This window comes from Cyphomyrmex costatus, unplaced genomic scaffold (genome assembly GCF_001594065.2).
Source record: "Cyphomyrmex costatus isolate MS0001 unplaced genomic scaffold, Ccosl1.0 scaffold330, whole genome shotgun sequence".
Taxonomy (NCBI): Eukaryota; Metazoa; Arthropoda; class Insecta; order Hymenoptera; family Formicidae; genus Cyphomyrmex; species Cyphomyrmex costatus.
In genome coordinates this window covers 481,715-496,019 of record NW_017277451.1, presented here as the reverse complement: position 1 = coordinate 496,019, position 14,305 = coordinate 481,715, and the positions used below count along the sequence as shown (strand labels likewise).

General features: G+C 30.8%; 4 protein-coding genes across 5 annotated transcripts; 2 read left to right on the top strand and 2 right to left on the bottom strand.

Moving 5' to 3' along the window:
• The first annotated feature begins 2,140 nt into the window (after positions 1 to 2,140).
• On the top strand, positions 2,141 to 4,344 carry LOC108775956 (neuferricin). The gene is made up of 5 exons (XM_018542431.1): positions 2,141 to 2,156; positions 2,940 to 3,358; positions 3,450 to 3,590; positions 3,818 to 4,004; positions 4,101 to 4,344. The coding sequence occupies exons 2-5, from the start codon at positions 3,061 to 3,063 to the stop codon at positions 4,285 to 4,287; spliced, it is 813 nt and encodes a 270-aa protein (XP_018397933.1). The 5' UTR covers positions 2,141 to 2,156; positions 2,940 to 3,060; the 3' UTR covers positions 4,288 to 4,344.
• Positions 4,345 to 5,496: 1,152 nt separating this feature from the next.
• On the bottom strand, positions 5,497 to 7,091 carry LOC108775959 (uncharacterized). The gene is made up of 3 exons (XM_018542435.1): positions 6,737 to 7,091; positions 6,378 to 6,545; positions 5,497 to 5,914 (listed from the first exon to the last, which is right to left on the bottom strand). Exons 1-3 carry the CDS (start codon positions 6,760 to 6,762, stop codon positions 5,557 to 5,559), a joined length of 552 nt encoding a protein of 183 aa, XP_018397937.1. The 5' UTR covers positions 6,763 to 7,091; the 3' UTR covers positions 5,497 to 5,556.
• Positions 7,092 to 7,317: 226 nt separating this feature from the next.
• Positions 7,318 to 8,510, top strand: ATPsyndelta (ATP synthase, delta subunit). The gene is made up of 4 exons (XM_018542433.1): positions 7,318 to 7,429; positions 7,639 to 7,767; positions 7,969 to 8,166; positions 8,242 to 8,510. The coding sequence occupies exons 2-4, from the start codon at positions 7,648 to 7,650 to the stop codon at positions 8,407 to 8,409; spliced, it is 486 nt and encodes a 161-aa protein (XP_018397935.1). The 5' UTR covers positions 7,318 to 7,429; positions 7,639 to 7,647; the 3' UTR covers positions 8,410 to 8,510.
• A 1,222-nt stretch (positions 8,511 to 9,732) lies between these two features.
• On the bottom strand, positions 9,733 to 14,036 carry LOC108775937 (zinc finger E-box-binding homeobox protein zag-1). 2 transcript variants are annotated; one of them, XM_018542411.1, is made up of 5 exons: positions 13,804 to 14,036; positions 12,725 to 12,954; positions 11,803 to 12,085; positions 11,451 to 11,634; positions 9,733 to 11,371 (listed from the first exon to the last, which is right to left on the bottom strand). In XM_018542411.1, exons 1-5 carry the CDS (start codon positions 14,034 to 14,036, stop codon positions 9,821 to 9,823), a joined length of 2,481 nt encoding a protein of 826 aa, XP_018397913.1. In that variant the 3' UTR covers positions 9,733 to 9,820. The 2 variants fall into 2 exon arrangements, with proteins under 2 accessions (XP_018397913.1, XP_018397911.1); XM_018542409.1 differs by lacking the exon at positions 13,804 to 14,036 and adding an exon at positions 12,289 to 12,295 and having other exon boundaries at positions 11,803 to 12,148; positions 12,725 to 12,743.
• Between the last annotated feature and the right edge of the window lie 269 nt (positions 14,037 to 14,305).

Below are 14,305 nucleotides of genomic sequence, written 5' to 3'. Positions count from 1 at the left end.
TGTTCATAACTCGACAGTTTCAATATCTTAATTTGTCGTTTTTAAAACATAACAAGCGTTATCTTAGTACTTATAACGACAGTTGCTCAACTGTTTTACTATTTAAAATATCTGTGCAACTATTGTTATAAGCATATAAGAGTTACAGTATAAGCATATAATAATTCCATTATATTGATATAAAAATAGAAATTGGAGCGTAAGATGAATATAATAAGGTAAATGTACTATATTTATAGCAGACAATTAATAGCCATGATTTATTGGACCGAGTATTGGACAAAATGACGAAAACTTTCAAACATTAAGTTTTTAATAATATGTACGCCTCTAAATTCGTTATTTATAAAAATTTAATAAAACGAATTTATTTAGAGTCATACATATCGTGAAAGCTGAATATTAAAAATTTTTGTTATTTTAAACAATAATTAATTGTGTCGTGTTCATTAACTGGTACATTATTACCTTATAAGAAGAGGAGTAACAGAAGTGTAAATGCCTACTTTTACATTTCGTTGTTTCAATTTTCGCCTCTTAGAAACTTCGTTTACGCTTCTATTACTCTCTCTCTCCCCTTATATTTATATAATTTACACTCCAATTTTCTCTCTCTCTCTCTCTCTCTCTCTCTCTCTCTTATTTTTGCCCCAACATGGATTTTCAAGTGACATAAAAAAACTGCAATTAGTGCATTCAGAAAATAAGGAAGAAAAATGGAACTGCCGTTTCTTTTCTTTGAATGCATTTATTATATGCATTATTTCTATTTTTACTGAATAAAAGAAATTAAGGAAAAAATGTGACTGTTTTTTTGGATCAAGTTACTACAATATTAATTTTCATATTTGTCAGTTCTTTTCTTCTAACCTTTTTTTAAATTTTTTCAAATCGTTGTCTTTCATATTAATATCAATTTATCACACACTGAGCTACCTTTTATAAAATGCAAAGTTACAATTTATAAATCTAATTAAGCAGGTTCTCCAGGAAATCGCGTGTTCGTTTTTTTGACGTCGTGTGACGTTTACAAAGTTTTATATCCCAACATGGGCAGCATAGAAATTTTAACTCCCTCGCGCGTCTCGTCTCATTAACCTTTCACAAAGTAATCGTATGTAAACACCACCGTTAAATTCATTTAACGACAAATAGCGAACAGTGTAAGTCGTGTACAGTGAAATAAAACACTTATTAATTACGAAAATCGATCATGCCACAATAGTTCACAATCTTCAATCTGGGACGCAATAGAGGACAAACCACTTTATGCTGTATCGGCGAGGAGCGAAATGACGCGAGGCGCGCGAATGATAGAAAGCACAAGGAAAGTCGCGGGTGCACGACTCCCGGTGCAACAAGGATACACGCTGGCGCACGACTGACCGTTGATCCCGATTGTCTTGGTTAACCAAGCGTGACCGCCGTCCTCCAAGATCTTTCAAACGTCATTCACCGTCACCCGGGCCTACCGTGATTACCGTAGTATCAGCTGTAGCAGGAACAAGTAAACTCAAGTATGTGTGCCTCGCTTATCAGTCAGATAAAAGAGCTGATCGAATAAGTGTTTCGTGACAACCTGGAAGCTACGCTTGATCAGAAAGCTGGACGAAAGTGTCAAAAAAAAAAAAAAAGGTCTTGGATAGTTCGAGTCCGATTAAATATAATTTTACATAAAAGCTCTCATTTCTGACAGACTAGATGTACTATATTTAATCACTCTGGAAGTAAATACATTATTAAGTTTGGCAAATAATAATTACTTTCTTTTATTTTGTTTAAATTTTGAGTAATTTCTTCGATTTCTTGCTTCTTATATGCTCTTTTTATGATCTGCTATTTGTTTTTTAAATATACTGTTAATTGTTTTTATTACCGATCACTTAAGCTTAAGTTATATATTACATGGAAGGGGAATGCAGAAATAGAAGAAAAATTATTAGAATTGATATCTTTAATTATTCATTCAACCTTCTTGATCCGAGCCCACACACCTGAGAGTTGATTAGTTTTCGTTCGTAATACCTGCGTTCGTTCAATTGAATCTGTCATAATATTGCGATTTACGCGTTCATTTTACCGCACGGCATCGAGTGTCTTTTGTGATTATATTATGTGATTATAAAACTATATATCAATTGAACAACATGCGCGCAGTATGTATACGTGTTTTATTGTTTTCAAGTCGTTATTTTTAATGAGTGAGCATTATTATGGGTGGAGGTTTTTTTAATTCATCGATTGATCAATTGCATTATGCATATAAATGTAATTTTCTTCCGTAAAAGCTGCATTTGCGCATTATGCGATTATGACTAATCGATAAATTTATAAAACTCGTTTTATGTTGATTTTATATTGAAGCAGTGCAAACGCAATATTTATATTTCTACGGTTTTAATGTTTATAAAATTTAAACTATTTGTTTATTAATATTTACTTTTTATTTTATATAATCTTTTAAATCTTAATTTTATCCTAATTGCTAAACTTTATCGATCAATACATTAATCTTATCTAATATAATTCTTCATGGAGTAAATCACTATAATTTAATGTTCACTTACCGTATGCTTTTATAGTACTTTATTCTTACAATAATGTTACATAAGTAATTTTTGCTATAGATCGAAGTATAAAAAATATAATACAAAAAAATGTATAAATTTAAAACAGTATTTTAAAAACTTTTGCATTGTTATTATTTTACAAGTAAAATGTGAATGCTTACATATTGTATTTTACTTCATTTTGCAGAAAATAATTATAATATTAACTTAGGTTAATATATATTTTAGTTTAGTCCTAATTTTATTTAGGTTCATATTTCGATTGTATAACAAATTTTTCAAGCATATTATTTCGCTACAAGATAAAGGATTTTTAAACAGTAAAAACTCATCTTTTATAATAATAACAGCGATCAATTATAATGACAGATCTCTCTCTGGCCGGTAATACAGAATTCTGTAATCTAACATGGTAGATCATCGTAGATCACCGGAAATCGGAGTAACCCACCCACGCTGAAATCCACGAGCGTTTGTAAACAACGTAATTATGTTTTCCAAATATTTTTGGCTGTCGCTGTTATTAGCGATCGTATATTTCTTATATTCGCGCGGTTTTTATGAGAAGATCAAATCTCAATTGATGGAAGGAACATTAAATTTAGCTGACACGATATATTTTGGATTAAATGAAAACTCTAGCGGGCCAAAGATGTTTACTATAAGCGAATTGAAACAATATACAAATCTGGAGAACGGTTTGTATCTTTCGATCTTGGGCCAAGTTTTCGATGTAACTAAAGGGGAAAAACATTACGGACTTGGAGGAAGTTACCATGCTTTCACTGGTAATTAGGTTCATTATGTCACATATATAGTGGATACAGATATATATATATATATATACATATATATAATTAATTTTGTTTATTTGTGTAGGTCGTGATGCTTCCTTGGCATTTATTACTGGAGAATTTGATGATCAAGGTTTAACGGATGACATATCTAATTTATCGTTGCGACAAGTTAAAACATTAGACGATTGGGTAGAATTTTATAAAGCAAATTATATTTATAAAGGTACAATTACTTATAAACCACGGAACATAGGAGCAGTTGATCCATCTCAGAATAATCTCTTTATTCTAAAAGCTAAAAAGATTTTGTAATATTTTGTCAATCTGCTCAACAAAGAGGAAAGGTATATTTTAATTTCCTTTTACTGTAAAAAAGATATTTTGTAGACATTGCATGAGGTGGATCAACTCACACGTGGTATTTTCTAACATATTTTATATTTTCTTTAGGAAAATTATATGGCAGATACTACAATCAAGATGGTAGTCCAACTGCAGAATTTTATAAGATACAAAAAAAGCTATTACTTTTTAAAAAGGAAAAAGCATTGGAGGAAGCACAGGACAGAATGTTCCCACCTTGTAATGTAGAATGGAATCTAGATACTGGTACTGTATTCTGGTGTACTAACAAAAGGTAGGAACTTATTTGATAGACATTGTTTTATAAAGGAAATTAAAGGAACATAATAAATCTTTTAATATATGTAGTCATACGATTTATTTTTAACAGCGGTGGAATTGATAGAGATTGGGTGGGAGTACCAAGAATGTTTTTCGAGACTGCACAAGATTCATCCAGATGTACTTGTGTTAAACTAGATAGTAAAGAATACGAAGAGAATAAAGCTAGATTTAAAGAATACGATGACTGTGATAAGTATGCGACGAAATGCGTTTTGAGGATGAATAAGACGTGATGTGAGGAAATATTTTACAGTGCCTTTATCTACCGAATTTCAGATATTTTCAAATTTTATATTTATACAATATCACAATGCGAAAATACATAATTTAATATGTTAACTTTATGCAATTTTTCATATTTTTTAAATACAATTCTGTATTCATTACAATTAGCGCCTTTTATAAGAGTACAAATAAACACAAAGTTTAACTTAATAATACTAGATAAGAAATACATCGCCAATATACTTATCTTAGAATAAATGCAATTTATAAGCTTCGATTTAATACATGTGATAATTATATAATATACATAATGAAATATATTATTAGAAAAAGATTGAAATTCGTCCCTAAAACAATGAAGTTTTGTATTCAAATTTTTAAATAATCAGTCTTTGTTTTCATTCTTAATATTGAAAAAATAATGTAATTAAACATAATGTAATTAACAATGCAATTATAAAAAATTGTTTATATTACGCACTTTACAGAAGTTTATATCACAAATTACACAGAATTTAATATATTTATGAAAAATGTATATTTCCATTGTTACTTGATAATATAAATGTATATAAGTTTTGAATTAAATCTAAACTGAAACACAATATATGGTATGAGGTATGCCGAAGGCTTCGACATCCTCATTAGCAGCTTGAATTAGGATTTCAGAAACAAGAAGATAAGTATACTAATTTAGAACGTGTCAAAATAAACTAATTTGTTATCATAATTCAATGTGGATGCATTGAGGAAGTACTAGTCTTAGGCCCAATTGTACCAACATTACTTAATTTTAAGCGAGACTTAAAACTCTTATCTATCTCGTATTAGCCGAAAGAGAGACATAGACAGTTTAAGTCTCGCTTAAAATCGAAATCACGTTGCAACAAGCTTTAAAGAAATAAAAGGTACATTACTGTTTCTTATAATATGATATATATTGCTGTTAATATAAGTGAGATAATTCTTAAACATGTAAGTAGAAATATAATTATCACACATTATGGTCCTTGTATCCTTATAGTTCAGAACATACAAATTTATGATGCGAGAACCGGGTAAATACCTTCTCCCTCCACACAGAAAATTCTATATAGTATAACTTTCTTAGTATAGATGGAAATGTAAATTTCTCCATCTAATTATTATCTTTATCAAATAATGTTACAAAATAATTCTGATACAATTCACAAAATCTTGAAGTATATATAGCGTGTTATTCTTCAGTTCTTAAAAAAAAAAAGAATGGCATTTAAATGTCATCAAGGAATCTAGTATCATTTGAGTTCACTGTCAATTTTTATTGGTGAATTCTCTCTAATGGTATTTAATTTATCTATAAGAGCCTGCATCGAACCACATCTCTTATATCTAACCTTAGATCCAAAGACTCTTTGTATCTTTGCATGTCTTTTTTTCAGCTTAGAAGCTGTAGGAGCAAACATCAACATTCTCTTAAATCTCTTTGCACTCATACGTATTGCAGTATCGTCTTCTGAATTTTGGGTTTCTTCAAATATTGTTTCAAGGTTATTTGATTTCTTTTTTACCTTTTTGTTTAAATAATATTCTTTGACAATTTCTTCCTCTGTCTCCACCTCGTAGATCCTTCTTTTTTTTGGTCTCAGGCTACACCTTATTTTTATACAAAGTATTATTTTAGACACACATAAAAACATATCAATCTAATATAAAATTATCTTCAAAACTAAGCAATTTGTGAGTTATATGTCTCTTTATGTCTTGATACATTATTAAATGCTTTGTTTCATGAACATTTCATCAGGGTGTGAAACAATTTGAAGGTTAATTGTCTATTTTGAAACAAGATGAAAATTATAAAGATAAATAAATTTACAAAGTGGTTAATTAAATTATAAATGTTGTAAATTTGTTTAGTTTTATAATTGTTTAGTTTTATAATTTTCATATTGTTTCAAGATATGTAATTGATTCTCAGATATATGACAAAATATCAATCATCATGATAAAGAACTACAATGTTTATAAAACAGATATCTAATGATATTAGAGAGATAACTCACAACTTTAAAATAAAAATATCTATGGAAGCTTCAAGTATTATAAAATTTAGTACCTTCGATTAAGGATTTCTGTAGAATCTGTTTCTATAACAGACTTAGGCATCCTTTTTCTAAGAACTCTCTTGGTTTCTGTAGGTGGAGAGTTAATGTCTATACTGAGCATCTCTAAATCAGCTGTTATCACAGGTACATTAGTATTGTCTAAATTATCTATGGAGGTTCTGAAAAATGGAGCAACTTTTAATTATTCTTAACAAAATAATTTTTATTGTTTTTAAAGCTTGATATTATATATTTCAATATTTGCAATTAGAACAGTGATAATTTTTATAATTGTCAAGAAAATCAAAAGAACGAAATTGTAAAAATGTTTATACAGGATCGTTTCGTCGAGCCTTTCTTTGAAACTTACGGATTTTCTGTTTGCTTCTCGTCCATTTCGTGCTACAGGAACCTCATAAAATTCTTATCAAAGAATGTCAAATTTCTCGATGTCTTGCGTGAACTTCCTTTATTTATGAAATATACGCGTCTTCCATTTTCAATTGAAGTTACCATAAAATGTAACAAAGACTAGATGAACGTCCGTAAAATTTGTAGAAAATAGAGATAGAACGTACGTTTGGAGAAGGTATACTTTCACACGGAATGCATATAGAACGCTAAACGAAGAATATTGTCTTGAAGCGATTAAATGGCACTTATTCTACTCTTTTACGCTTGAGAAAGAGAGAAATGCTAAATTGCTAACTCTGTTCTCTTGGGGCTGAAATTGATCTTTCAGTTTTTCTTTTTACCTCTCATGTAGGTGTAATTCTATCACTTTCGAGTGTTGAAAGTGCAACTATGGTAACTGCAAAGAACAGATGTCGACATGAATTGCGTGGTGGTCATTATTAGTATTCCTCTTCGACTACATCTTTTTCCACATCGATAATAAGATTTCATCAGTAGCCTATCTTACCGATCGTATCGCAGTAAACTAGTAAAGCCGCGGTCGACCGACAGGTGTAGGAATCATCTTCGATCTTACATTCACATACATTTATGATATTGTATGATACTCGCAGTATCTTAAAATAAAGCGGATACAGGCAATTATAAGGTGAGCACAAAGATGTTATAGCAAACAAAAAAATGTAAAAACTCGAGCGATAATTTGAGTCTACTTGCACTCAAACTCGTCCAGGGATAAAAGTTAAAGAAACGAGGTTATTCAAGTATCCTGTGTCTGTGATGTAACAGCCTCGCCAATGTCACTAATGTTAAAAGAAATGTATTTCTTTCTGTAAAAAAAAAATCAATCCTTTTCAGTGTGCCAAAATGTCCAATCTCACTCGCACTTTGCGTCCTTTCCTGAGGTGCGTCCGCAGTCAGAGAAGAACCTATGCAGACGCTGCAGCCGATAATCAAATGAAATTTACATTTGCTGGTGCTAATCAAGTATGTTGAAATAAAAAATGTACAGAGTAAAATAAAGTATAAAAACGATTTTCAGCAAGAAATTGTGTAACACAGTGAATCACTTTGATTTTAATATTAACAACTAAGATATTTTCATTGTTATACGGTGATGACTGGCTTTTACTAGAAAACATCCATAGTCATAATTATGCAACGTTTATGTTCTTTCTTGGTCACTAGGTATTTTATGATCAAGCTGTAATTCGACAAGTCGATGTACCCTCCTTCTCAGGTTCCTTTGGTATTCTACCAAAACATGTGCCTACACTAGCAGTCTTGAAGCCTGGTGTAGTTACAGTTTATGAACAGGATGGTTCGTCCAAGAAGATTTTTGTTTCTTCTGGTACGATTACCATTAATGAAGATAGCAGTGTACAGGTATATATATAAAAATATCTTTCAGTGTAAAAGTTTTTCCATTGAATTCTATAATAGCTTTTCAATCTTTTATAGATTCTAGCAGAGGAAGCCCATCCAGTAGAAAACCTTGATAATTCGGCAGCAAGAGATGTTCTCAGTAAAGCTCAGCAACAGCTTTCTTCAGCAACGTCAGATGTAGATAAGGCTGAAGCAGGTATTGCAGTTGAAGTCGCAGAAGCACTTGTGCAAGCTACACAATAAATGTTATAATGTGAAATTATACACACACACACACACACATATATATATATATATATATATATATATACTTCAACACACCATCAGTTAGAAAAAGGCATGTGTTCAACACATTCTTATCATAATATTGTTGTATGATAGTGTAACAACAATAAAAATGTGTTAAATTATGTATATTTATTAAATCATTGTATCAAATTTTATTTAATATTAAAATTAATGTAAATGCAAAAAGAAGGTAAAGGACAGTTATTATAGATTCTTTATTGAGTTAGTTTTTATATTTGTTCATTAACAACATAATAAATATGCTGCTATTTACAAGCTATTTAGGTACATTGATTTTATTGCAAGTACTTATAACAGCCATAAAAATTTTCACGCTAAAATTGTTAAAAATTAACATTTCTCCAATCTCTCTATTCATTATAATAATGTAACATATAACACTAAACTCTAGTCAAAACTTAAAACTTTAGTAACGTTATAGGAATAACGTTACAAATACTTTGGATATTTATAAGTATTTGGCATTCCCCAATTAATTAAGGAAATATCAAGTTCTTTTTTTTAGTAAATTTGCACTAGCAAAATTAAGCTTTTGCTTATACAGATATCGTGTACATATAAACAATAATAATGTAGAATATTCTTAAGGTTAACGCTATGATTTGGGAACATACACACATAGACACGCACACACATTCAAAAGTTAAATAAATAACATTCTTAAACATACAACTATTATTACATCATTTTTATATTTACCATAAATAAAAATTAGAAAAAAGGTAACGTTAATATGCTGTGTATATTTCCAACGCTCTTAAATTTGTGACAATTTCTTCAACAATATATATTTAATTACTATAATCCGACCGTACAAGAGAAACAGCATATTTGTTTCAGATATCAAAAAATATACTAGTAGCTATCCATTCTTACGTTGCACAAAAAATTATCAAACTGCATATATTTATAAAACATTTGTTTATGTCAAATTAACTTATTTATATACAAACAATTGCATATTCTGTTGTAATTGTTCCTTGTTTTTACTATGTTATCAATTGTTAATTTTTTTTTAAGTTAACATTTGTGAACAATTATTTTGAAATTGTGTATTATAATTATGCAACAGTAATTTTGTATGTATAAACACTTTTGTAAAAAGTCTACAAATATTTGGCACAAAATAATATGTAGAATCTGTTAACAGATTCTGTTAGATATAGCACATATATGTACAGTCGCATATTCTCAATTTGTCTAAATAAAATATTCAAAAGGCAAAAGTTGCCTATATTTAAAGCTATCAGGTGTAAAATCACAAATCTTTTGGGGGATTAGCATTAGAGATACAGCATTATTTTTTTTGCGTGACTAGTTAAAATTAGTAAAGAATATTCGCAAATCATTGATTCCTTGCTACTTGACATTTCATCAAAGATGGTAACAACTTTTCCCTACAACATGCAGTTGTAGTATTGCTAGTGTTCTTACAACAGTTGCTAAATATTTTCTGTAGCTGCTGTAGTGTCTTTAGACAGATTACAACACAGCAAGAATCACAACCACCAGACTCGGCGTTGCAGGAACATTTACCTTGCAAAGAAGACACAAAATCATTTACGAGTTGTACTGTATTTTTTCTCGTTATTTCGCCGACCGGGGTATTCGTGCAACTCTGACAATTTTGTACGTTATCGCATTTACAATCAGTACATTTACATATGTCAGCATCTGCAGTAATCTCCTGCAGAACATTTCTATCCTTATTTTTTACGTTACCTATTTTATGCTCATATTCTGCAAGTTTTTGGCTCTGTACAATATCGATGTTTGCCGAAGTGTGTTCCGTATTCATAGCATTAACATTTTTTAAATTTTCCGTAGATGTCTCCATTTCTAGTGGATAAGGCTCTGGGCCTACTAGATCTACTAGAGAATGAACTGTAGGAAAAGCATTTAGTTCTGACCAAGATTGTGCTCTCAATGCAGGCGCAGTTGCTAATGCCATCACATCTATCCAAGAAGAAGGTAATTCTTCTTCGGTTGCTATCGCAAGTTCAACGGCTTCAGACTGACTGTTTATAACCGCATTTGCATGCAAATTCTGATTTGAAACTGCGATAAGAGACTCATTCTGTAAATTTGTATCATCGATAAATGAAAGAGTATCCATTTCGCTCTCGAAAAGGTGGGTTTCGTTCGAGGAACTTATAATATCAGTAATATGACTAGTAATGCAATTGGCACTATATAACGCATTGCTGTTGTCAGATAAATCTTCTGTATTTGATTGATTTACGAATACTTCATCAGAAGCAGTAACAGAATTATTTTTAAACGGTTTTATATTATTCGTGAAACTTGTTTCCTCAGAAATATGTGCTATTGCATTTTGTAAACCATCCTGCATAATCTTCTGCTCTAAATTTATCGGGATAGGTTGATCCTGTCTAGCTGTACTGTCATTGTGCACTTCCGGTGACGAAGCTGACTTGTGCAGGTGATTCTGATGCCCAACAACATCCATTAAATTATCATGTTGTACGTTTGATTCAGTCATTTGATTAAATACTTTAAATTTGTGATAATCCTCATTATTGTTAAAAACTGCTTGTTCGTTAAAATTATCTAAAATATCTGTTGAAAGAAGTGCAACTTCGGTAGTTTTATTCGAATCTTCTCTGTCTTTGGTAGAAATATAACCGAGTTTTACATCCAACTTGCGATGCATCATAATATCCATTACATTAGTAGGAGTTGCTTGTTCCGCTGCACTTTTTGCGGACACATATGGCATGTTTCCATCATTTTGCATGAGATTTGTAGATATTGGTATGACAGCATACGATGGTATAGTAGTGTTGCTTGCGCTAACTTTTACAAGTTTCAATTGTAATTGAGTTAACCTTTTTTGCCTCTCAGCCACGTCATCATCCTTATTATCTTTATGCTTCTGTTATAAATAATTAAAATTTAATTTGATTAATATGAAACATATTAATATTGTTAATATTTCTATTGTTAATACTTACCATATTGTTATTCATAGTTTTGTTATGTGTTTTTATGTGGCTTTTTAAACTGTGAGGAGTAGTAAAACGTCGTTTGCAGTTTTCAAAGGTACAAATATATGGCCGTTCGCCTGTATGTGTCCTTTTATGCGTTTTTAAATGATGTGAAGCCGTAAAAGCTTTTCCGCAACCCTTTTCTCTGCATCTTAAAATAAATGAGAAATGATAATCTTAAATATTAATAGATATCCAATATGTAACAACTTTTAGAAATTAGCTAAGTTTTATGATGTATTTTTTATTTATTTATTGTGTTGAAATAGTAATTTGTAATGTCTTTTCTTTATATTACAGGAAGTACCGAAAAACATACTTGTACGGTCTTTCTTGAGTATGAGTACGTATATGTTTCTTGAGATCGCTTAGAGTAGTAAAGAATTTAACACATCCAGTCTCTTCGCAGTTGAATGTATTGCCACTGTGAAGTCTTTGGTGAGCTCTCAGTCTGTAAAGGGTATTGAACGCTTTCTCGCAGCCTTTATGATTACATTCGAACGGTTTTACTTTTGTGTGTACCCTAATGTGGATCTTTAGACTGTAGGACGTGAGAAAGGCCTTGCCGCAACTCGGCTCTGCGCATTTAAATCGATACTCGCCTGAAAGTTTTGAGAATTCCCTCCACATAAAAAGATTGCAGGTCTATTTATCTCTTGCAGTATCTGAAAGCCATGCAGGTCAAAGCGTTCCCTTTATACCAGCATTGATGAATTAATAATATCAGTTGCAAAGCAAAATTATATTTATAAATATAGATCTTTTTGCTAACATCGTTACAAGGAAATACGGTTGTGAAACTTACCTTGATTCTTTTATCCATGAAATATGCAAAAATAAAAGCACATATAAATTTGTTAGTATAACAGATTGAACAAACTGCATATTGGAGAAGTACAAAATGCAAAGCATGATTTTTTTAATGATATAGGTCAGACAATTATAGATGAGGTAACATACACAATGGTATAATGAAAATTCAATGCCAAGATGAATATTCTAAATTAGATAAAAGATCTTAAAGATATTAAACTACAAAGTATGCCAACAGTAATTATATATTTATGATCGTTTTTACTATATCAAGTTATACTTTTTACTTATATGTTAGGAATTGGCTTATGTTAGAGACATTGCCTGTCATAAAAAATTCTCTATTCTAATTTTATCACATTTATATTATTAAAAATCTTGTAAATTATATTTTTATTTTTAATAAAAAAATGTTTTTAGAAATTTACCTTTGTGTGTTTTCATATGGGTACGCAAATTTCCAATGGTACTATATGTCCTGGTACAGCCTTCGTATTGGCAATTATAACGATTAGTATGTTTCTGATTAATATCCGGATCCATACTTTCAATTGTGACAGTTTCGTGAGAGGTTGCATGATCATCAAGTATTGCATCATCTTGACCTTGATGAATTCGCATATAAATTTCATCTGGACTGATGGTATGATGAATATGCCTGTAAACGTAAATACATATTTTCAATATAAATGTATATCATAGATATGTATGTGTATATATTATATACATGTATATTTTCTGAGACTTTAAAATTGCATTGATATACAAAATAACAAGTATCCGCAAGTGCCAATTTATTACATATTTTGCTAGTAGGTTAAGTATATAATAGAATAGTATGAGTAATACATTTGCTATACATAGATATCAAAATCAAATTTGTTACAAATATGTGATTTCAATGCAACAAGAAAATTCAATTGTGTTAAATTATTAATAGTATTATAAAAAATATATATATATATATATATATAATATATAAATAATTTTTATAATAAAAGTAATAATCATAAAATATAAAAAATAATAATAAATCATACATAACTACTTCTAGTTCATTGCCTGTTCCAAGAATACAAATTGTTAATAAATAAAATAAAACAATGCGCTCCATACCGTCGTTATTAATGCGTAACAATATATATGTAAAATATGTTTTGAAATTATTATGTTGCAGCCAAAATTTAAAACATCCTAAAACACACATTGACGATGAAATACATCGGCAATATAATCATCTCGGTATATCCATGTGCTGTCCCAACGCCGATTCTCCCCTCGAGCGATTTATGAATTAAAGTTATCGTTTCAAAACTCGTATAGCCTTATAAGGAGGGGATAAAGAATACCGACGAGGCGAGGATGCAAAGGAAATATCGACGGTACGAGTAAACTCGTAGATCCGATTGCAATAACGATGCGAGAAGCGAATGTGAGGATCGTGAGACGAGAAAGCGCAAAAGATGGAAATAGCTTAGAAATTTATCCAAAATCAGTCGGAACTCACTCGGCCGTGTTGTCATCGACAGGTAGCCCCTCGTTGATAGCAGCATCGTCATCAGAGTATCTTTCGTAATCGAATACTGCGCTCTGCTCGTAGACCTTTTCGAAACTGGACAGGTCCAGGGTGTCGTCCAGACAATCCTGTAGATCGTGAGTCACTAGGATATTATCAAAATTGCCCCCTATTCCGTCCGCATTCTCGTCCTCTTGAAACTTATCGCTCTCCCACATCGCCATACTTTTTCGGGGCGCTGCGCGACAAACAAATCCGCGCGACCAGCTCTTCGTCTACGCTCTGACATAACCTACAATTCTACTAATAAAGCGACAACGAAATTCAGAGTTTGTATTACAGATGTCGTTGACATCGCTTCGGAAATCGGACATCTGTTCAATTCAATCCATTGTATGTACTTGCTGCACAGGACTGCGTTCAGAATGAGTTGTTTTATAATAAAAAATTGATTTTGTAGATGGTTTATATTAAAAAACAAGAACATGGTATA